The sequence below is a fragment of the Cervus canadensis genome, chromosome 18 (assembly GCF_019320065.1).
Source record: "Cervus canadensis isolate Bull #8, Minnesota chromosome 18, ASM1932006v1, whole genome shotgun sequence".
NCBI classification, from domain to species: Eukaryota; Metazoa; Chordata; class Mammalia; order Artiodactyla; family Cervidae; genus Cervus; species Cervus canadensis.
The window spans coordinates 51,197,446-51,214,690 of record NC_057403.1 but is presented as its reverse complement, the minus strand read 5'-3'; the positions used below and the strand labels follow the sequence as shown (position 1 = coordinate 51,214,690).

General features: G+C 61.0%; 1 protein-coding gene across 3 annotated transcripts in view; it reads right to left on the bottom strand.

The window, feature by feature from the left end:
- PIEZO1 (piezo type mechanosensitive ion channel component 1) overlaps positions 1-15,132 on the bottom strand; it is a 56,529-nt gene extending 41,397 nt beyond the window's left edge. The window contains exon 1 of one of the 3 annotated variants that reach the window (XM_043435215.1): positions 14,536-15,132. In XM_043435215.1, coding sequence (XP_043291150.1) covers positions 14,536-14,599 — 64 coding nt within the window. In that variant the 5' untranslated portion in view covers positions 14,600-15,132. The remainder of the gene's footprint in view (positions 1-14,535) is intronic. The other 2 variants (XM_043435213.1, XM_043435214.1) reach the window with 2 other exon arrangements.
- Between the last annotated feature and the right edge of the window lie 2,113 nt (positions 15,133-17,245).

Below are 17,245 nucleotides of genomic sequence, written 5' to 3'. Positions count from 1 at the left end.
AGCCCACCCCCAGGGGCAGGATGGCCCCGGGGCAGGGCCTCCCCAGGCCTGAACTCTGGCTCTGTCAGGCCAGGAGTGGGCGATCTATTCCCCTGGGCAGGAAAGGGTGCTGACCAGCTCACAGAACATTCACTTTCCTTTCCTTCCTTTTCAGAAGTTTTTTAGATGCGGAGAAGCACAGAAATAACAAACAAGTGAGTTCCACTCCTCCTGCTCCTGCGGTCTGGCTGTCGCACGGTCCTCCTGCCAGAGCACGTCCTACCAGGTCACACGTCACCCTCAGCCTGAGTGTCCTTTGCTCATCTCCCCAGGCCTCCCCTCCCCGCCCTGAGAAAAAAACGCGCATGAATTTCAGGATATCCTTCCAGGAAAGAGGCACTTCTGGGCTCTGGAATTCCATCTGGGGTGGTTTCCAAGGGGGCATCTGGGCCTGCAGCTGTGGTGTGTTGAGCCAGAAAGAACAAAAGAGCCCTGGGCATGCTGGGCCCCCTGGGCCAGGCCCCAGGCCCACCACGGAGGGTGGGCCACTCTCACCCAGGCTCTCAGGGGCCCCTCCCCTCCTGCCTCCCAGGAGACCAGAACCCAGAGGACCCTGCCAGCCTGCCCGACAAAGGTTGAGCCAGTGCGGGGCTTTCTCCCCTTTTAAATCTGTGCTGAAGCTTCCTGAGGCATGAATTCTGAGCCTGTGGAGAAGGGCTGAGGAAGGGAGGGGTCAGGGCAGTGATCGGCTGTGCTGGACACCCCTGCCCCTTGGCTCCCTGTTCTCAGATTCTGCAAGTGCAAGGCCGTCAGCGCTCACCCAAGGTGCCAGGACAAGCCCACTGCTGTCTGCTCACGGAGGAGGGAGTCCTGCGGGTCACAAGCGACCGTGGTTGCTGGGCCAGTGAGTGACCAAGCCGGGTCTTTCACTGTGTACAAGGCAGCCTCTCCGCAGCGGGAAGCAGCAGCCCTCTCACGAGGTCCTCTCAGGGCGAGGCCTACTCCACAAGCTCCTCTGTGTGGCTCCTGTCACCCACAGACAAGTCCATGCTCCGTACTGTGCCCCCAGCCCCCCCAAGCTGTACCCACAGCTCCACCACCCCTGGGCTTTTCCCTGAACTAGCCATGAGACTCACACCCCTCCCCATGCACAGAGGGCCTGCCCAACCCCTGGCTGAGCTCTTCACCACCTCTTGTGGACAATGGACCCTCCAGACTGAGGCTGGAACCCCCAAGGGTTTGTGCTGTCACGCGAGAGACTGAGGCCAGGCCATCTCCCCCTGTCCAGCATCACAGACCCAGATGTCCAGAGTGGCCGAGAGGTAACCCCCTCCAACTTGCCCGGCTCTCAGACCACATGGTGGGAGTGTCCCTGCTGGCTCCTGTTGATGGAGTCAGCTCCCTAGACAGAGAAGAACCAACCACTTAAGAGCAGGGGGAGGCGGCGGGTGGGGACAGGGCAGTCCTGGCCAAAGCCATACATTCAGTTCCTGGAAAAAGAGGCGTGACAAAAAAGATCGAACACTGCCTCTCACCCACCACATCCTGTTTTTATGGAAAACTAATCTAATTCCTGACAGCAAAGCAAGCAGCAGACATCCGCGGGGGTCCCCAGGGACCTGATGGATAGGCCCCCACAAGGCGTGAGGTGGAGCCGGGGGCCACCCACCCCTGACCAGCCCTACCCCCAGGGTCAGAGCCCCCATCCCAGCACCCCTGACTCCCCAGGGAGGCCGGGATTGACAGATCTTCCCTGGCAGTGAGGGGCAGGCCAGCTCCTGTCTATGTCCCCTTAGTCTCAGCTGGCCCTGCTCCAGAGGGCCTTGACTGGTCAGCACACGGACAATGGTCACCACAGGGCTGCCACCCACGATGGAAGGGTCACAAAAGACGAGGACGCCCTGAGCTGCAAGAAGAAGCTCCCAGGCCTGGTGGCCTCATGGTCACAGGACTCTGGCTCAGGAGTCCAGTCAGCCTGGGCTGGGGTCTGTGAGGCAGGGACACCAAGACCGTCCATCCTAGAGGCTGGTTCATGGGTGGTTATCAGCTGGTGGTTCTCTAGCAGCAGGGAGAAAGCTTGCTGATGCTCGCCAGAGGCCTGACCTGTGCTAGGTCCACCTGCCCACAGCCCAGGGGCCCTGGGCCCAGAACCTAGCCTCAGGTCACCTCCTACCTCTGTTGCCCCCTGACCCTGGACTCCCTCCCAGGCCCACCTGCTCCTAAGGGTCAGGGCCAAGCCTTCGGGAATGTGCAGGCTCCAGTCATCATAGGGAGGAGGCCGCCCCCAACCTGGCTGCCCCATGGGGTACCTGCTACACAGGGACAGGTCGCAAGGTCTATGTCCCATCCAGATGCTGCAGCCAGTGGTGGGAGAGCAGGGAGGCCAGAAAACTGGAGGAGGCCCACAGAAACCCGCTCCCAATGCCCTCCAGAGTGTCTCTCCACCCAGAGGGGCTCCCGAGGCCAGAGAGGTCCCCCATACAGACATGCCCACCAGCAGAGCGCCTTCTCACTCCCTCTGCCAGCTGAGTATGCAATTCCATCCTCGCACCCTCATCAGACGAATCCCTCAGAAGCCTGGGCAGGAACCTGACACCAGGACTTCCCGTCCCTGTGCCCCCCGATGCCAACCGCACACCCACCCCCCGGATGGGTCACAGCCCGGCTGACATCTGGTTTTGAGGATCCAGTTTGGGACTGGGAACCAGCTCAGCTTCTCTGGGCTGCAAGACTCTCTCCCGCTCCCTCAGAGGTCAGGCTGAGGCAGACAGACTCTTGGTGGGGGGGTGGGGGCACCAGGAAACACGGCCAACTGCCACAGCCCCAGGAACCCCAGGCGCCCCCACCCAGGCTCGGGCTCCAGGCAACATCCTCCATTCCCTCCCAGCCTCTGCCAGCAGCCCAGGGCCGGCCACATGGTGTCCAAGCTGCTGTCCCAGGGGAGTGCCTGGCCGCTGTGACTTATTCAGACCCAGCTGCTTCCACTGCATACGCCTGAGTGAGGTGTCCTCACCCCACTGCCCCCGCCTCAGCCAGGATGTCACCAGCAACTCTGCCCCAGATTCCCCCCTGGTGAGGCCGCCGCATGCCCTGAGGCTCAGGGCACCTTGATTAAAGCGCTGGGCAGCCAGGCTTCCTGAGAGGCACCTGGGGGTGTGGGCAGGGTGGCAGGCAGCCTCGCAGTCAGAGACTCAACTGAATATTTCCACCCACGTCACCTGGCAGGTCACCCCGAGGGCTGCGGGGCCAAGCAGGGTAGGTGCTAGTCTCACAGCTAGAGGTTACGACAAGCAGGTGCAGAGATGCAGGAGCCTGGCGCAGAGCAGCCTCCGCACCCTGGCTCCGCTCTGGATGGCCTTCCCCACAGCAGTGTGTCCTGCTTCTAAAGGTAAGGAGTGCAAGGCCCAGAGAGGCTGAGTCACTTTCCCCAGGGTGCCCAGCAGCAGAGCCAGGGCTTGGGCCAGCTTGAGACTGGGAGCGGAGAGGTGACAGAAGCTTGTCCCCGGAGTCTTTCCACCCCACTCCTCTGCTCTGAAGGCACCCGCCACCCAGAAGGCAGAGGGAGGAACGTGCGGCCTCAAAGCACAGATGCTGAAGTCCCGCCTGGCAGGTGCTGGGCACACTGTGGCCACACACCCTGGGGCCTGAGCCCCGGCCTGGCAGCCCCCTGTGACAGAGCTCAGGACCAGGCGGGGACCGCCTGAGGTCCCAGGACAGCCCTGGCGGGCCCCCACGCTCCGCACGCAGAACAGGACCGGGCAGGGCACCAATGCGCAGGAGTGACACAGGGGTGACGACATCCAAACACCCATTTATAAACACCCCCAAAGCCCTGGGACCATCCCAGCGGGAGGCTGGATTCCAAGCAGAGCACTGGCACGACCGCCCGCTACCTCTGGGTCCAGCATCGTGTGTCTCCAGACCTGACGTTCCAGGTCTGCGGTCAGAACGAGGAAGAAGCAACGTGACTCCAGAACCCAGTGCCGGGTGGCAAGTGAGGAGGCTGATGATAGGCCCTTTCCCACAAGGAGAGCCCGGTGGACGGTGGTAGCCCGGCCATGGCAGGAGCCACCAGAGAGGACGCAGAGCAGAGAGGAAAGCGGCTTCAAGTTACAAGGAACCAGCAGATGGGCGCTGGACGCCTAACTCCTGGCAGCCTCACTCACACCACGAGGCCCCTCACCCGCAGGCAGGAGAGAGAGAACAGCCTCCGCCCTGTCCCCCTCCGTGGCTCCAGTGCCTGCCGCCTCCTTGCCTGAGGGGTGACGCTGGCGGCCCTGGTCCTCAGGTCACCCCTGCGAGGGCGCACCTGCTCCCACCCCGCCCCTCCGCAGCAGCACCATCCCCGGGGCCCCTTCATCTCCAAAGTCCCAGCGCCCCGGCCCACGACCCGGCCCCCGCAGGCACCCTTCACCTCCTGAAGACACGGGTGGGCTCCCCCTGACCCCCTTCCACACACCCACCAAACGCCCAGAAGTGTTTCCGGCTCTGGAATGTGACACAGCCTGCCCAGCCCAGAAGCTTCCAGGAGCCGCCTCTGGAGGCAGCCATTCCTCCTCCGTCGGCCTCGTGTGCCCTCCAGGCCCCTGAGGGTGAGCGGGCTCCTCCGTTCAGCGTGGGCGCCCCCCTCCCCAGCAACCCTTGTCCCCAGCCTTTCAGGCCTCACTCTTGCGAGGAAGGGAGCGGACGGGGTGGCGTGCGCACTGCCCTCCCTGTGTGGTCGGTCACCCTTCCAGTCTTCACGATGTGAGGGAGGCGATGGTGAGGGCAAAGGGGCCGCGTGGGGGTGAGGTGGGAGGCTTGCCCCCTGGGGAGCGGAGCAGAGGCTTCTCCCTCCCTGGGTGGCCCAGGTTTCATTTATTCAGTGAAAGCCTGGACAGAGGACCCCCCAGCTGGAGACTCCACCTGCAACCCCAGGACAGAAGCCACCGCCCACCCCGAGGTCCCCAGTTCCTAAGGACCGGAGTCTGATGGAGCAGCTGCTAACAGCCCCACAGAGCCGGGGTGCAGCCCCCAGGGAGCAGGGAACACCGGGACAGAGGATCCAGGGCCCAGGCCCTCCCCCCACCCCAGAGCTGCCTCCAGGCCAGAAGATGCCCCAGCACTTTGCTTTCAGAGCTGCTTCCACCTCCTGAGGTCACATTATCTGCCCATTTGTCAGGACAAGGTTTCGGAGGCAAGAGAGGCCCTTGCCGGGGTCACCTGGTGACACTGCCCAACCCAGGGCCCCTTCTCCGGACCACTCAGGGGCCCCCACAGGGCCTCAAGCCCCTGTCTCTGGGTCACCCACACCCCTGCCTGTGCCCCCCACCCCCTGACCTCCAGAGATTAGGGCCTGACAGGCCAATTCTCCCCAGCAGGGAAGGTCTGCACCACTGATAAGCAGCAGGATGCTCTTGGAGCAGGCAGGGCTCAGAGCCCACGGGGCCTCTGCCTCAACCACTTCCCACTAGCAGGGCTGGGCACGGGCCCACCCTGGCCAGGCCACAGCAATAGTGACAAGGAAACAAGCGCCCAGGGACAAATGGGCACCACCCCGACAGCAAGGGTGGAGATGAACCATGAGGGCGCCTCCTCATAGGGCGGAGAGGCGGGCTGAGCGTGTGCCGAGCTGGGTAGGGCCCAGAGGAGGCAGGAGCAGGCAGGAGGCAGGGTGCCGGCCACCCTGGACATGGACGGGCCCCCAGGACCAACCACCTCCCTAGAGGGTCACATAAGACTCACACCCCAGAATGTGCATCCGACAGTGAGGCTGTCTTGCCCTCGGACTTGGGGGTCCGATTCTGGGGGAACTTATCCTGGAGGGCAGGGAACTGTCAGGAGGGAAAGCCAATGAACAAGAGCTGGTCACCGTGTCTATGGGGACCACAAGACTGGAGGTCAGGAGGCCAAGACCATCTCTGCAGCAGTTGAAATAGACCCACTTCATGCAACCAGCGGCTGTGGGAGGTCACGCGTCATGACAGGCAGAGTGAGGGTCCCAGCGGCAGCATTGATGCCAGGACGAGAGCCTGCCGTGGCAGGACAGAGGCCCTGGAGGAGGTCTGAGAGCCGGCAGAGCCCTAGGTGGGCAGCGGGGGGGCGGGGGGTGGGACGGGAGGGCGAGCAGAGGGTGCAGGAAGGGCATGGGCAGGGTGTGGGGGAAGCAGGAAGGTCCGGCCCAGTGAGCGGAGGGGCCCACCCGCCAGGAAACACTCAGAGACCCTGCCACCAGCTTGGGGGAGCAGGAGAGGATGTCCCAGTCAGCAACATTCGAGTTCATGGGACTTTGAGCTAAAAACACTTGCCCTTAACCGGACACCATAAAGACGATTAGCTCTTAACCGGACACCATAAAGATGACAATTAGGATTGTAAGCCACAGGCAGGGAAAACCACATGCAGTACAAAAGGGTGATAAAGAGCTTACAGTTTCACGTCCACAAAGAACCCCCCGAGTCAGAAATAAAAAGATAAACAATCCAATTTTTTTTAATGGGTGAAAGATTCTTAGAGACACACGCCAGAGAAGATACCAAGGTGATTAGCATCACTGGCATCAAAGTAACGCAGACTGAAGTCTCAGGAGATGCCACTTCACACCCACAGACCAGCTGGAATCAGAGGCCAACACCACGTGTGGCAAGGGTGGGGCGCCCTGGAACATCCCCAGATGACTACCAGGAGGACAGATCGGAGCCTACTTGCGGTGGACAATCGAGGCCCATGACCTGGCAACCTGATGCCCAGGAGTGAATGAAATGCATGAGTGTGTCCATAGAGATGCGCCAGCTAGCAGCCTACGCCTACTTGCCAGGCAGGATGGGTGACAGGATAAGCAAATGTGGCAGTGCTTTCAGGGGACAAGCCAGAGCCAGAAGGGACCACTGCCACACGGTCACAGACACACAAACTCAGTACTGAGGGGACAGCAGACACAGCACTACACGCCCCCAGGGGTCCCTCAAGCATGGACCCCCAGAGCAGGCAAAACCAAGTTGAGGGCAGAGCAGGGGGGCGCGGGCAGCGCAAGAGGCAGAAATGTTTTCCCAGTCCTTGGGGAGGCGGTACGTGGCTGCACTCAACTGTCAACCCAACCTCAGCTGTGAGGTCTGCCCTTCACCCCAAGCTCTAGCTGTCCCCATGGAGAGCTTGATGTGTGGGTTGTGCCATTCTCCCCTGGGGGCTCTGTGGGGACCCCAGGGCTTCCTAAATCTGGGCCGAGTGTCGGGGGGGCAAGAGGGGAGGCCGTGGGAGGTGGTGGCAGGGGGACAGCTGGCAGGTTCCAGGGTGAGGACAGATTTGGGGAGTTAGCAGGCCAGAGAGAAGTTCTGCAGGGAAAGAGGTGCAGCCAGAGGAAGGAACTGAGGGGTCACCTGTGTGCTGACAGGTGCCGGGGCAGGGGGCTCCTGGGAGGCAGGGGTGTCATGGCCAGAACTCTGGCCCTGGGTGTTCATCTGTGACACAGGGCCACTACTGCCCACCCTCAGGAGCAGGAAAGTGAGTGGAGACTCATCCTGAGGGGAGACTAGAAACCTGGGGGGCCCCGAGCCAGGTGAATGCAGTAGAGAGGGCATGGTGGGCAGCAGGCAGCTCTCAAATGACTGGGAAGGTCACCTGGCCATGGGACGCATCTGGGAGCAGAACTGGGAGCCAGAGGCCCCCAAGGCTGTCCAAGTAGAGGCTATGATGCCAGCAGACGTGGATGGAGGCTGCAGAGTTGGGGTGGGGGGGTGAGTGGACACTGAAGCAGAGACATGATGCAGAGCTGTGTGCCCACATGACCGGAGGAGACGGTCAGCCCCAGCTGCCCACACAGGCACATGGGGATTAGGGGCCTGGGGACCTGCCCTGTGACATCACAAAGGCAACTTGTGCAAACCTTGTCCCAGCTGCCCCTGGGCCCATGGAAGCCAGCCAGGGTCTCTGCCATGAGGTGACTCGTTCCCCCATGAAGCAACCCAGGGACACGCCCCCAGCAGGGAAGCCAGGTACACACCACACAGCCTCTGAGGGCTCCTAGGAATGCCCTTGGTCACTACGACCCCTGGCCATCGACAGGGAGGGGCAGAAAGGGAGGATGAAGCAGCTGAGAGGGGGAGTGGAATCAGAGACCCTGCTTCCCTTTGAAAAGCACCTGTTAATGCTGTTGTAATGATGTGTTGTTTCCATGTTTTAACCATAAATATGAATCAAGTGAATGAGAGGATGGAATGGGGGGGGGTGGTGAATGAGGGAGAGGGATGGGGTGAATGAAGGGGAGAGATTGGGGAGGGGGGGATGGAGGCAGAACAGGAGCCTGGGTCCCAGGGGGAGGCTGGGGTGTGACAGGGCCCAGCCAACAGCTCACAGGCCTGGTGGCTCCTGGAGGTGACAGAGACGGAGACTCAGGCCTGAGGCTGGTGAGGCTTCTGCTCCGAGGCCCCTGCCCAGGAGCCCAGGCCCTGTCCTCTCTTGATTGGTCCCTTCAGACTGGGCCGCAATCCTGGCCACAATCACAGGCCTTTGGCTGCTCATGCGGGCCCAAGGAATCTGTGCACATAGCAGTTCTGTTCTTTTGTTTTCCCTCAGAGGATCCACCAGAGGCCACTGAAGGGCAGGGGAGGTGGGGAGAGCCAGGCAACGGGCCAGCCGGTACACCTGGGTACCGCCAGGCTCACAGCCGAACCTGGATGGGGCCCAGAAGGCGCATCCCTCACAGCCCACCGTGTGGTCAGCAGTTCCGGACTCAGGACAGACCCCCACCTGCTCTAGAGGACAGAAGCCCCCAGGCCCCTCCCGCTCTGCGGAAGCCACGGGGCCTGGTTCAGCCGCCTGTTCACTGGCAAAGGAAACCACAGGAGGCGGCTGAGGTGGCCATGGTCCCACTTTAGCCTGACCCCAGGGAAGGAGAGGAGGCCTAACTATATATACTCTGGGAGACAAACAGCGCAGGTCGGAGCCTGGTAAACAGCCGGCCGTTACAGGGAACTAAAAATACTCCCTATAATTATGTGATTAAAACACACCAGAAAAATCGACCCGCCCCACTCGGCAAAGGCCTGAGACACCGCACGGAAGGGGGAGGCCACGCACGTCGGCCTGAGGTGCCTGGGGTGGCTGGTCTGGGCCAGCACTGCCCATCACATACTGGTGGCTTTCCAGGGCTGCCTCACAGCGTCCTCCCCAGGGTGGAGGCTGGTGACCCCGGGCACCCACAGAACCCCAGCCACGGGGCACTGCCGTGGCTCCAAACACGGGGGCCACCTAACCTCAGGAGTGGGGACACAGCAACCTCAGGCCCTCACTGCCGACCAGGGCCTTGCTTTGGATGAGAGGGAGAAGAAAGGATGAAAGAAGAAGAAACTTAACTCTCATCAGATTTAACTCTTGGTTATTTTACAACAACTATTCATACTTTACTTCTGTAATGAACAGTTAATACAGATCAAAACGTGGGCAGGGATCAAGTCCCTCCTGCCTGACTGTCCACTGGGCACCGCCCCTCCCTCTCTACCCCACCTCAACCCTCCAACTGGCCACCCAGGGGACCTGAGCCCCCATCTGCAGGCCACTCACTGACCTCCTTCCACAGACGGCCTGGCCCTGGGTGCACTGGTCTGGCACCTTGGATCTGCCTTTCTGCCCCCTGCCCAGCATGGCAGACAACCTCTCTCCCTCCGGCAGACTGGTCTTGTCTGGTGCCCAGCCCCCCCCCCCAGCCCCTCCTAGCCCGGACCTCGATCTGTATGGCATTTACTAGGGGATACCCCCAGGGATGGCGTCACTGACGGCAGCATGTTTCTTTCCCATCTGGACTCAGCACAGCATGAACAAACACGGAAAAGGCACTTACAGAACCAAGGTGCCGGAAGCTGGGGGGATCCACACCTCCCTTTACACGCAAGGAAACCTCGGCCTGGTTACAGAGGAGAGTGGGCCCAGCCCCTCCCATTCCACCGCCACGGGCCCTGAACCAGAGCCTAGGAGGCTGCCCAGAGCTCCATCTCAGGAGACCTGGTAAGACGATGCTTGAATGAACTTGGAAACAGGTTCCACATGAGCACAGGAGTCTGGGCAGGCAGGTGGGCAGGGTGGCTGGGCTGGCCCTGGACACACCTCCTGCCCTGGAAACCACCTGTGGCCAGCGGGCAGCCCTGTGTGCCGCGGACCCACTTGGCACCCCCAACACTGTGCAAGGGAGGGCTGCCCCGCCCTGCCCCATCCAGAGACCAAGAGATCAGAGACCTGGCATTGGCCTTCAAGCTTTTATTGTCTCATTTACAGGTGAGGAAACTGAGGCCCAGAAAGAGGGGTGAGGGCCTGACAAGTCAAAGCAAGGTGGAGGCTGGCACCGCCCATGAGCTCGTCCCACAAAGCCAGCTCCCAGCCTCCCTGAGGCTTCCCACTCTGGGCTCTCCCACAGGTAACACCTGCCAATAGGTACGCAACTCACTTGCCCTGGGAAGGAAAACCTGCCAGTTTTCTCATCCCCCAAGCCCCATGATCCTCATCCAGAGAACAGGCTCAACTCAGAGGGGTTCAAAGGTCAAGAGTGGGAGGAGCTCACACAGAGGCACTGACCCACCTCCTGGAGGCGCTCTGGGAAGCCTTCTCACCTGCTTCTATAACACCTGGAGCCTGTATCCCAAGGAGGAAGGAAAACTGCTTTGGTAACCAGAAAAGAGAAGTCCACATACAAAAGAGTCTACATAAAAAATGTCTAGGAGAAGGAAATGGCAACCCACTCCAATACTCTTGCCTGGAGAATCCCTTGGACAGAGGAGCTGGGCAGGCTACAGTCCATGCAGTTGCAGAGTCAGACACAACTGAGCTACTGACACACACACAAAATTGAGGAGACGCTTGGTGGCACAAGTGGACACTTTATCTATTCTCCCATCTCCTGCAGGAAGCAGGATGGGGCAGGCAGCACCTGGGGGCAGGATGGCTCACCCCACCCCCCATCCCTCCTGGAAGTCTTGGGGCCTCAGTGCCTGCAACAGCTGGCCTTGGGCAAATAAAAGACTAAGTTGTTAAAAAAAAAAAAGTCTATATATTTCTAAAAATAGAAAACACAGAAAAGACCAATATTTCATTGGACCAGGGTGGTCAAGAGTGGCTTCCTGTAAGAGGCGGCTCACACTGGGCCCTAAAGATAAGGGGCGGGCCTGGGGGATACCCTCAACACTTGCGGTGGCCCTGCCACAGAAGGCAGTCCCCTGCGGCTGCACACACAGCAGGGGGCCCCCTCCCTCTCCATCTCTGAGCACTGAGAGTGTCAGAGGAGTGACACTGCCCAGGAAGCAGCCCCACAGCCAGGACCCAAGACGCTCCCCGCCGCTCTATCAGCACTTCCTCTGCAGGACCCTTCCCACTGGCACAGATGCCGGTGGGGTGGTTGCCGGCAGGATGACCACAGGGGGCCGTCCTCAGCTCCTGGGCTGACCCCAGCCCCTCCCTGATCACACTGATTCCTCGGGGCCCATCAGCTAGACACCTGAGTCCTGCAACGTAATCAGTCCTGGGAGCGGGCAGGGGCTGCCAAGGCCGAGTCTCCTCCCTAAGGTGGCAGAGGAGAGCAAGACCCACCCCCAGCTCTGGGGGATCTCTGAACAGGACAGCCTGGGCTCGCTGCTGGCTCCAAGAGCCTGGCAGCCCAGGAGCTGAGGTGAACTCTCAAGTCTGCGTTCCTAACAGGGGCCCCCATCCTAGGACTGTCTTCCTACTGCCTTCCTGCCTGCCTCAGGGTGGTGTTGAGACTGTGATGGTGAATACCCTACATAGAGGAGGAAGTGTCCCCATTCTAAACAGTGACACAGCAGCGACAGTCAGGCTGGCAGGTGACGTGGCATGCGGTGGGCGTGCCCGAGAGGCCAGAGCCCCATCCCGCAGGAGGAAGCCATGTTGCCGCCCTGCACGTGTTTGCCAGTCAGTGATACAGTTACCACCTTCTCACCACCTGCCTCGCCGCTACAGTGCTTCCTTCAGGCTGCTCCTGTCCCGTTAGGTCAAGAGTTGGGGGTGGGGCTGTTCCTGGAGAAATCACAAAGTGTTCTGTCCTGACGTCTCTATAGAAGCTTTCGGCTCTGGGTCCTGACGCCCCCCAGGGCTGCAGGGACAACAGGTGAAATGATGAAGGCTGTCACCCTTCCTGGGACGGGGGACTGGGGAGTCTCTGACGTAATGAGGAAGTGGAAGTGGGATTTTGGGAGGCGAGGGGTGCCCTAGGATAACCCAAACCCTCAGATGGCCTCATCCAGCACCCACCACTCACTTTGAAAACACTGCAAACTAACCATTTCTACCGAAGCTCATCACAGAGCAAGGGGTGCTCAGAAGGCAGCAGGGCAACCGTCCCACCTCCAGCCAGCAGCACAGCAAGATTCCTCGGGAGCTACCCGGCCCTGAGAGCTGGCCTCCGGCCTCCACCCTCCAGCCTCCACCCTCTCAGGTGTCACTGGGCAGGGCTCTCGGCCAGCTCTACATCACCCTCCCCTGAAGCTCAAGAAAAAACATGGAAGTCCAAGTCCTACACCCAGACACAGAATCCGTGTGGGTTGTGGCCTGGGTATCCAGGTTTTAATTAATAGACTTTATTTTGGGGGACAGTTTCAGGTTTACAGAAAAACTGAGCCAAGCACACAAAAAATTAGTCATCAGGATGTGAAAAGCTCTCAGGAGACACCAATACGCCCAGGTGGGAACCCTGAGTAGCTCCACCCCGCATCCAGAGAACTAGAGACCTACCCTCCCCCCGACTCCATCACCCACTTGAGTTGCAGCCAAGGGCCCGAAGAACACAGATTAATTCTCGGGTCAACAAACTCCAGCTCTCGGTCTGAGCCTGGCTCCACTTGTTTTGCTGCAGCCCACAAGCTAGGAGTGGTGTTTACATTTTTTAATGGCTGGAAAAAATATCAGAAGAGTTGATGATGTGAAAATATTTACTATCCAGCTCATCAGAGAAATGTCTCCCGACCCTGAACAAGGAGACTGCACCATGGGGGGAGGCATGCCCTTCAGGAGGGAGGCCCCTCCCGCACAAGCCAACCCGATTCCCCTCATGTCTTCAGAGGCTAAGGAGGCTGCAGGTGTGCTGTGGGGCCGTCAGAGGCAAGCCTGCAGTGAGAAGGTTACCGGCTTCTGAGCCCGACCTCCAGCTGGGTCTCTTCTGCTGGCCTGTTAACGCGTGTTTTCCAGAGGCGAGAGGAGAAAGACAGGCCGGCTGACCCTGCGCTCTTCCCAGCACATCCTGGGCTGTTCTGTCCACACAAGGCTGACTCAGACCCTCCTCCCTGACCTCAATGGTTTTCATTGATTCCTGTCCTGAAAATTTTCCCAAGTTTCACCACCTTTCTCTGCTACAAATCAAAACAGTCTGTGTGGGAGCTGGTGCTGGCTGCTCCAGGCCCCCACATTCCTGGCCCACTGGAGCCCACGCCCACCTATGACAGAAGCGGGCAGAGTCCACCTGGAGAGATTTAAGAGGCTGTGCAAAGGCTTTCAGAGTAAAACCACCAACACCCACCATGGTCTGATGGATTTCCACCCAACAGAGACTCACAGTGCAAACCATTCCCTGTTTCTCTGAATTAATCAGACCACTTTTCAGCTCACATCCAGTAGAGGCAGCCCCAGAGGAGGGAGCTGGGGACGGAGGGCTGGCTTGTGAAGGGTGAAAGGAGGCTCCGGCACTGTGCCCTGGGCACAGGGAGGCTAGGAGGGGTGCAGAGGGGAGGGGCCTTGAGCAACAAGAACCACAGATAGAGCTTTCCGGAAGGGGTGCAGATGACAGCACAAGCCGGGACACTGATGCCCGGGTGGGGACCTCAGCTCTGGCACCAAGACCGGAGTCTTCTGGGGTCACCCTCTCCCCCAGCCCAATTCAGAGCCACCCCCGGCCCCTCCCGCAGCTCTAGAGCCCAGCGGAGGAGCCAGGGCACCGGGAAGGCAGGGAGGAACCCGAACTATTTTTTCCAGAGCAAGGGCCTGCCCTAGTCCGGCCGGGGGTGGGGACGGGAAGGGGAAGAGCGAGGGGGGCCGAGCCCAGGGCACAACGACGTTAGTTCTGCTCCAGAGGCTCCAGATTAAACAGCTCCAGGCAGGAAGCCCGCCTTCTCCCAGATTGGTCAGGAAGTCGTGATGCAAGTTTGCGCTTTTTTTTTTTTAACACGAAAGAGAAAAAGAGATTCGTGCCCCACTCACCGACGCCCCAGCCCCTCCCATGGGGGCCGACATTCCTCCTCCCTGCCCCTGTGTCCCTACCCCCAGCGCCGCGGGCCGAGACACCCGCCGCCCTCTCCGGGGGGCGCTCGCCACCGGCCTTCGTGGGCGCCAGAGTGCCATCTGCCCGCCACCCCGCCGCCGCCCTCCCAGCCTGGCGCTCGGACGGGGCCCCGGCCTTCCCGGCGGGCCCGGCGCTCTCATGCTTCTGGAATGCGGGCGCCCAGGGCCGCGCGTCTCGGGGAATCTCCGCGCCCGCCCGCGCACCATCCTCGGCCCGACCATTCTCGCCGGGTGGCCCGGCCGGAATGCCGGGAGCGGGGACGCAGACCCGGTCCCAGTCCAGAGCCCGCCGCGCACGCCCCCACTCACCGGCCAGAAGAGCGAAGGGCAGCAGCAGCCAGTACAGGACGGCGCCGAGCACGTGCGGCTCCATGCCCGAGGGGCTCCGGGGCCAGCCAGGGTCGGTCGGCCGGCGCGGCGCTAAGGGGCGGTGCGGGGGAGCCCCGGCCAGCGCATGGCGCACAGGGCGGGTCGCCGCACGTGCCGCGCGCCGCGGCCAGGACCCCGGCTGGTCAGCAGGGACCTGAGCGCCTCCGCTTCCTCCTGCTCCTCCTCCCAGGGCCGGGGTCCGCAGCGCCCCGCCGGTGCGGACGGCCGGGGTCCGCGCTCGCTCCGGTGTCAGCCCTGCCCCGCGGCGGAGCGCTGCGCGCGGCTCTTGACTCTCTCGGCGGCTCGCGGAGGCCGAGCAGGGCGGGACGCGGCTCGGCGGCTCCCTCCTCCCTCGGCCAGCCCGTGGGCCTTTATAAGCTCGGCCCCCGCCCTCCCGGCGTGCCCGCCCCCGCGCCTCCCCGACGGCCCGGCGCGCCCCGGCACCCACTCTGCGGCTCCACGCGGCCCGCGCCCCGCACTGGCCCTCACGGTACGGGGTGGCCAGTGGGGGTCGGAGACCCCCGCTCGGCGCACTTCCCTAGAAGACCCCCCACAGCCTTGCCAGCATTGGCGGGGCCGCTCGGAGTCGCGTGGGTGCGGGCGGGGGCAGCTTCCTCCCTGGCCGTCGCTGCCCGGAGCGCTCCGTAAAGGTGTCCCGGCCCCAGGCTTCTCGGACAGCACCCACTCGCAAGTGCGCCCCAGGTGGCAGGAGCAGCTGAAACCTTGCTCCCCCAGCCCGCAGCGCCCCCTGGAAACCGTGGAGTGGCTCGGAGGCCCCGCCCGCAGGGCCGCAGCCGGGCTGGGGCTCGGTGGGAGGCCCCCTGAGGTCCAACGAGGACTGGGGGCCGCTTCCACCGGCGCTTCTGCCTGCCACCACCACCACGGGCCCTGCCGTAAGAAGGAAATGAGAACTGCCCTTGGGTCAATAGGCCAGGGTCTGAATCCAGGCTGCACAGGCACTTCACTTGGCCACCCCAGTTTGGCCTTCTCCACCTTGAGTTGGGCTGGGAAAGGAGAAAAAAAATGGAGCCACCCAGTGTGCGAGGCAGAGCCCACAGAGGGGGCAGGACTCAGGACCCAAGGACACCTGAGGAAGCCAGTGCTGCCTGACCAGCTCCAACACAGGCCCAGACCCTCCCACTCTTCAAGTCAGAAACTTTCAGTGGACTTTCATGAAATCTAGGATTTCAGGGCTGATCGCATTTCTCCCTGCCTCTCTGCTTGCTCCTTCCTGGAGTCATGTCTGACCCTGGACTCTCTCTGGACCCCTTGAGACTTTAGCCTCAGGGTTCCTCCCCAGGTCAGAACCCCAGGGAGTCTGGGGACATGGGGCTGAGCTAACTGAGAGTGCCAGGCTTGCCTGTAAGTGCTACCTATTCCCAGCCTCTAGAGATGGCTGGAACCTGGCCACCAGAGCCGTCCCTTAGCAAGGAGGTGGCCAGCGTCTCTGAGCAGCACCAGCATCAACAGAGAAAACTGAAGGACAGCCCACAGCAGCTCCCCTGGATGCCGGCCTTCTGCCCAGGAGGCCACCCGCCTCTCCAGGCCTCAGGGGACATCCGTGAGCTGGGGTGGGGGCTCAGCTGCAAAACTGTGAAGATTTCAGACAAGGCCACATAAAAGTGATGTGAAGTGACACACACCCCTGAGGGATCACCAACAACCCCCAGGTGACCTTCCATCATCCTTCTTTCCTGGGGTATGGTCTGGAGAGAAGGGGGCAGAGGGAGTGGGGCTTGCCCAGAGAAATGGGCAGAACAGACTCAGCATCAGGGTCAGGGCTCCCCGAGCCCTGTCCTCTGCCTGGCCTGCCCTCGGCATGACCAGGGGTCGCCAAGGGCCCCTCTCGGGACCTGGGACACAGGGCCTTGCTGCATAAAGGGTTTAAATGTGAAAACAACAAAAAGCTTAAAAATCAATCCCTTAAGCTGAGTCCATCTAAGGCCTGGGGTACAAGGGTCTAGACTCTGTCCCAAGAGCAAAGCCTGAGAGAGAAGCAGGAGGACTCAGAAAATGAAGATAAGGGGAGGAGAGCCCTGGGCGAGCAGGCCCCCAGACCCACCACGGCTTCAGGGACCTGGCTCACAGCACTTCCCACCTTCCAGTCTGGCTGCAGAACAGAGCGAGAACTCTCCCTGCAAAGGAGCACAAGGTATGCTTCCAAGAATTGTGAGCAGCAAGATTGGGAAAAAACTAACTGTTCTGGCCAAGTTAGGAGCCCTTATAGAAATCACAGTGTATCCTGCAGTGGAGACTTCAAAGCAGTGAAAGACACAAGTGATTCCCTGTGTATCAACATGGAACAATCCCTAAGATACAGTGTTACAACTGGGGAAAGCAGTGGCCTGGGACCCAGCCTGCAGCAGATATTCCACTCTCTGGGAGGCATACAAGCCTTAACCAAGCTTGGGGGGTTGCTATCAGATAGGAGGAACAAAGGTTGCTGAAATGCCCTTTTGTGTGTGTGTGTGTGTGTGTGTGTGTGTGTGTGTGTGTTTTGCTGCACACATGTATCATCTATTCACACAATATATTTTATATAAGCACAGTGGGAACAGATTCTCAGCAGAAGAACTTCCCCACCTGCCAACTTGCCAAGTGTCAGGTGGGGGGAATCCTGGCTGTTCAGTAACACAGGTTCTAATCTTTT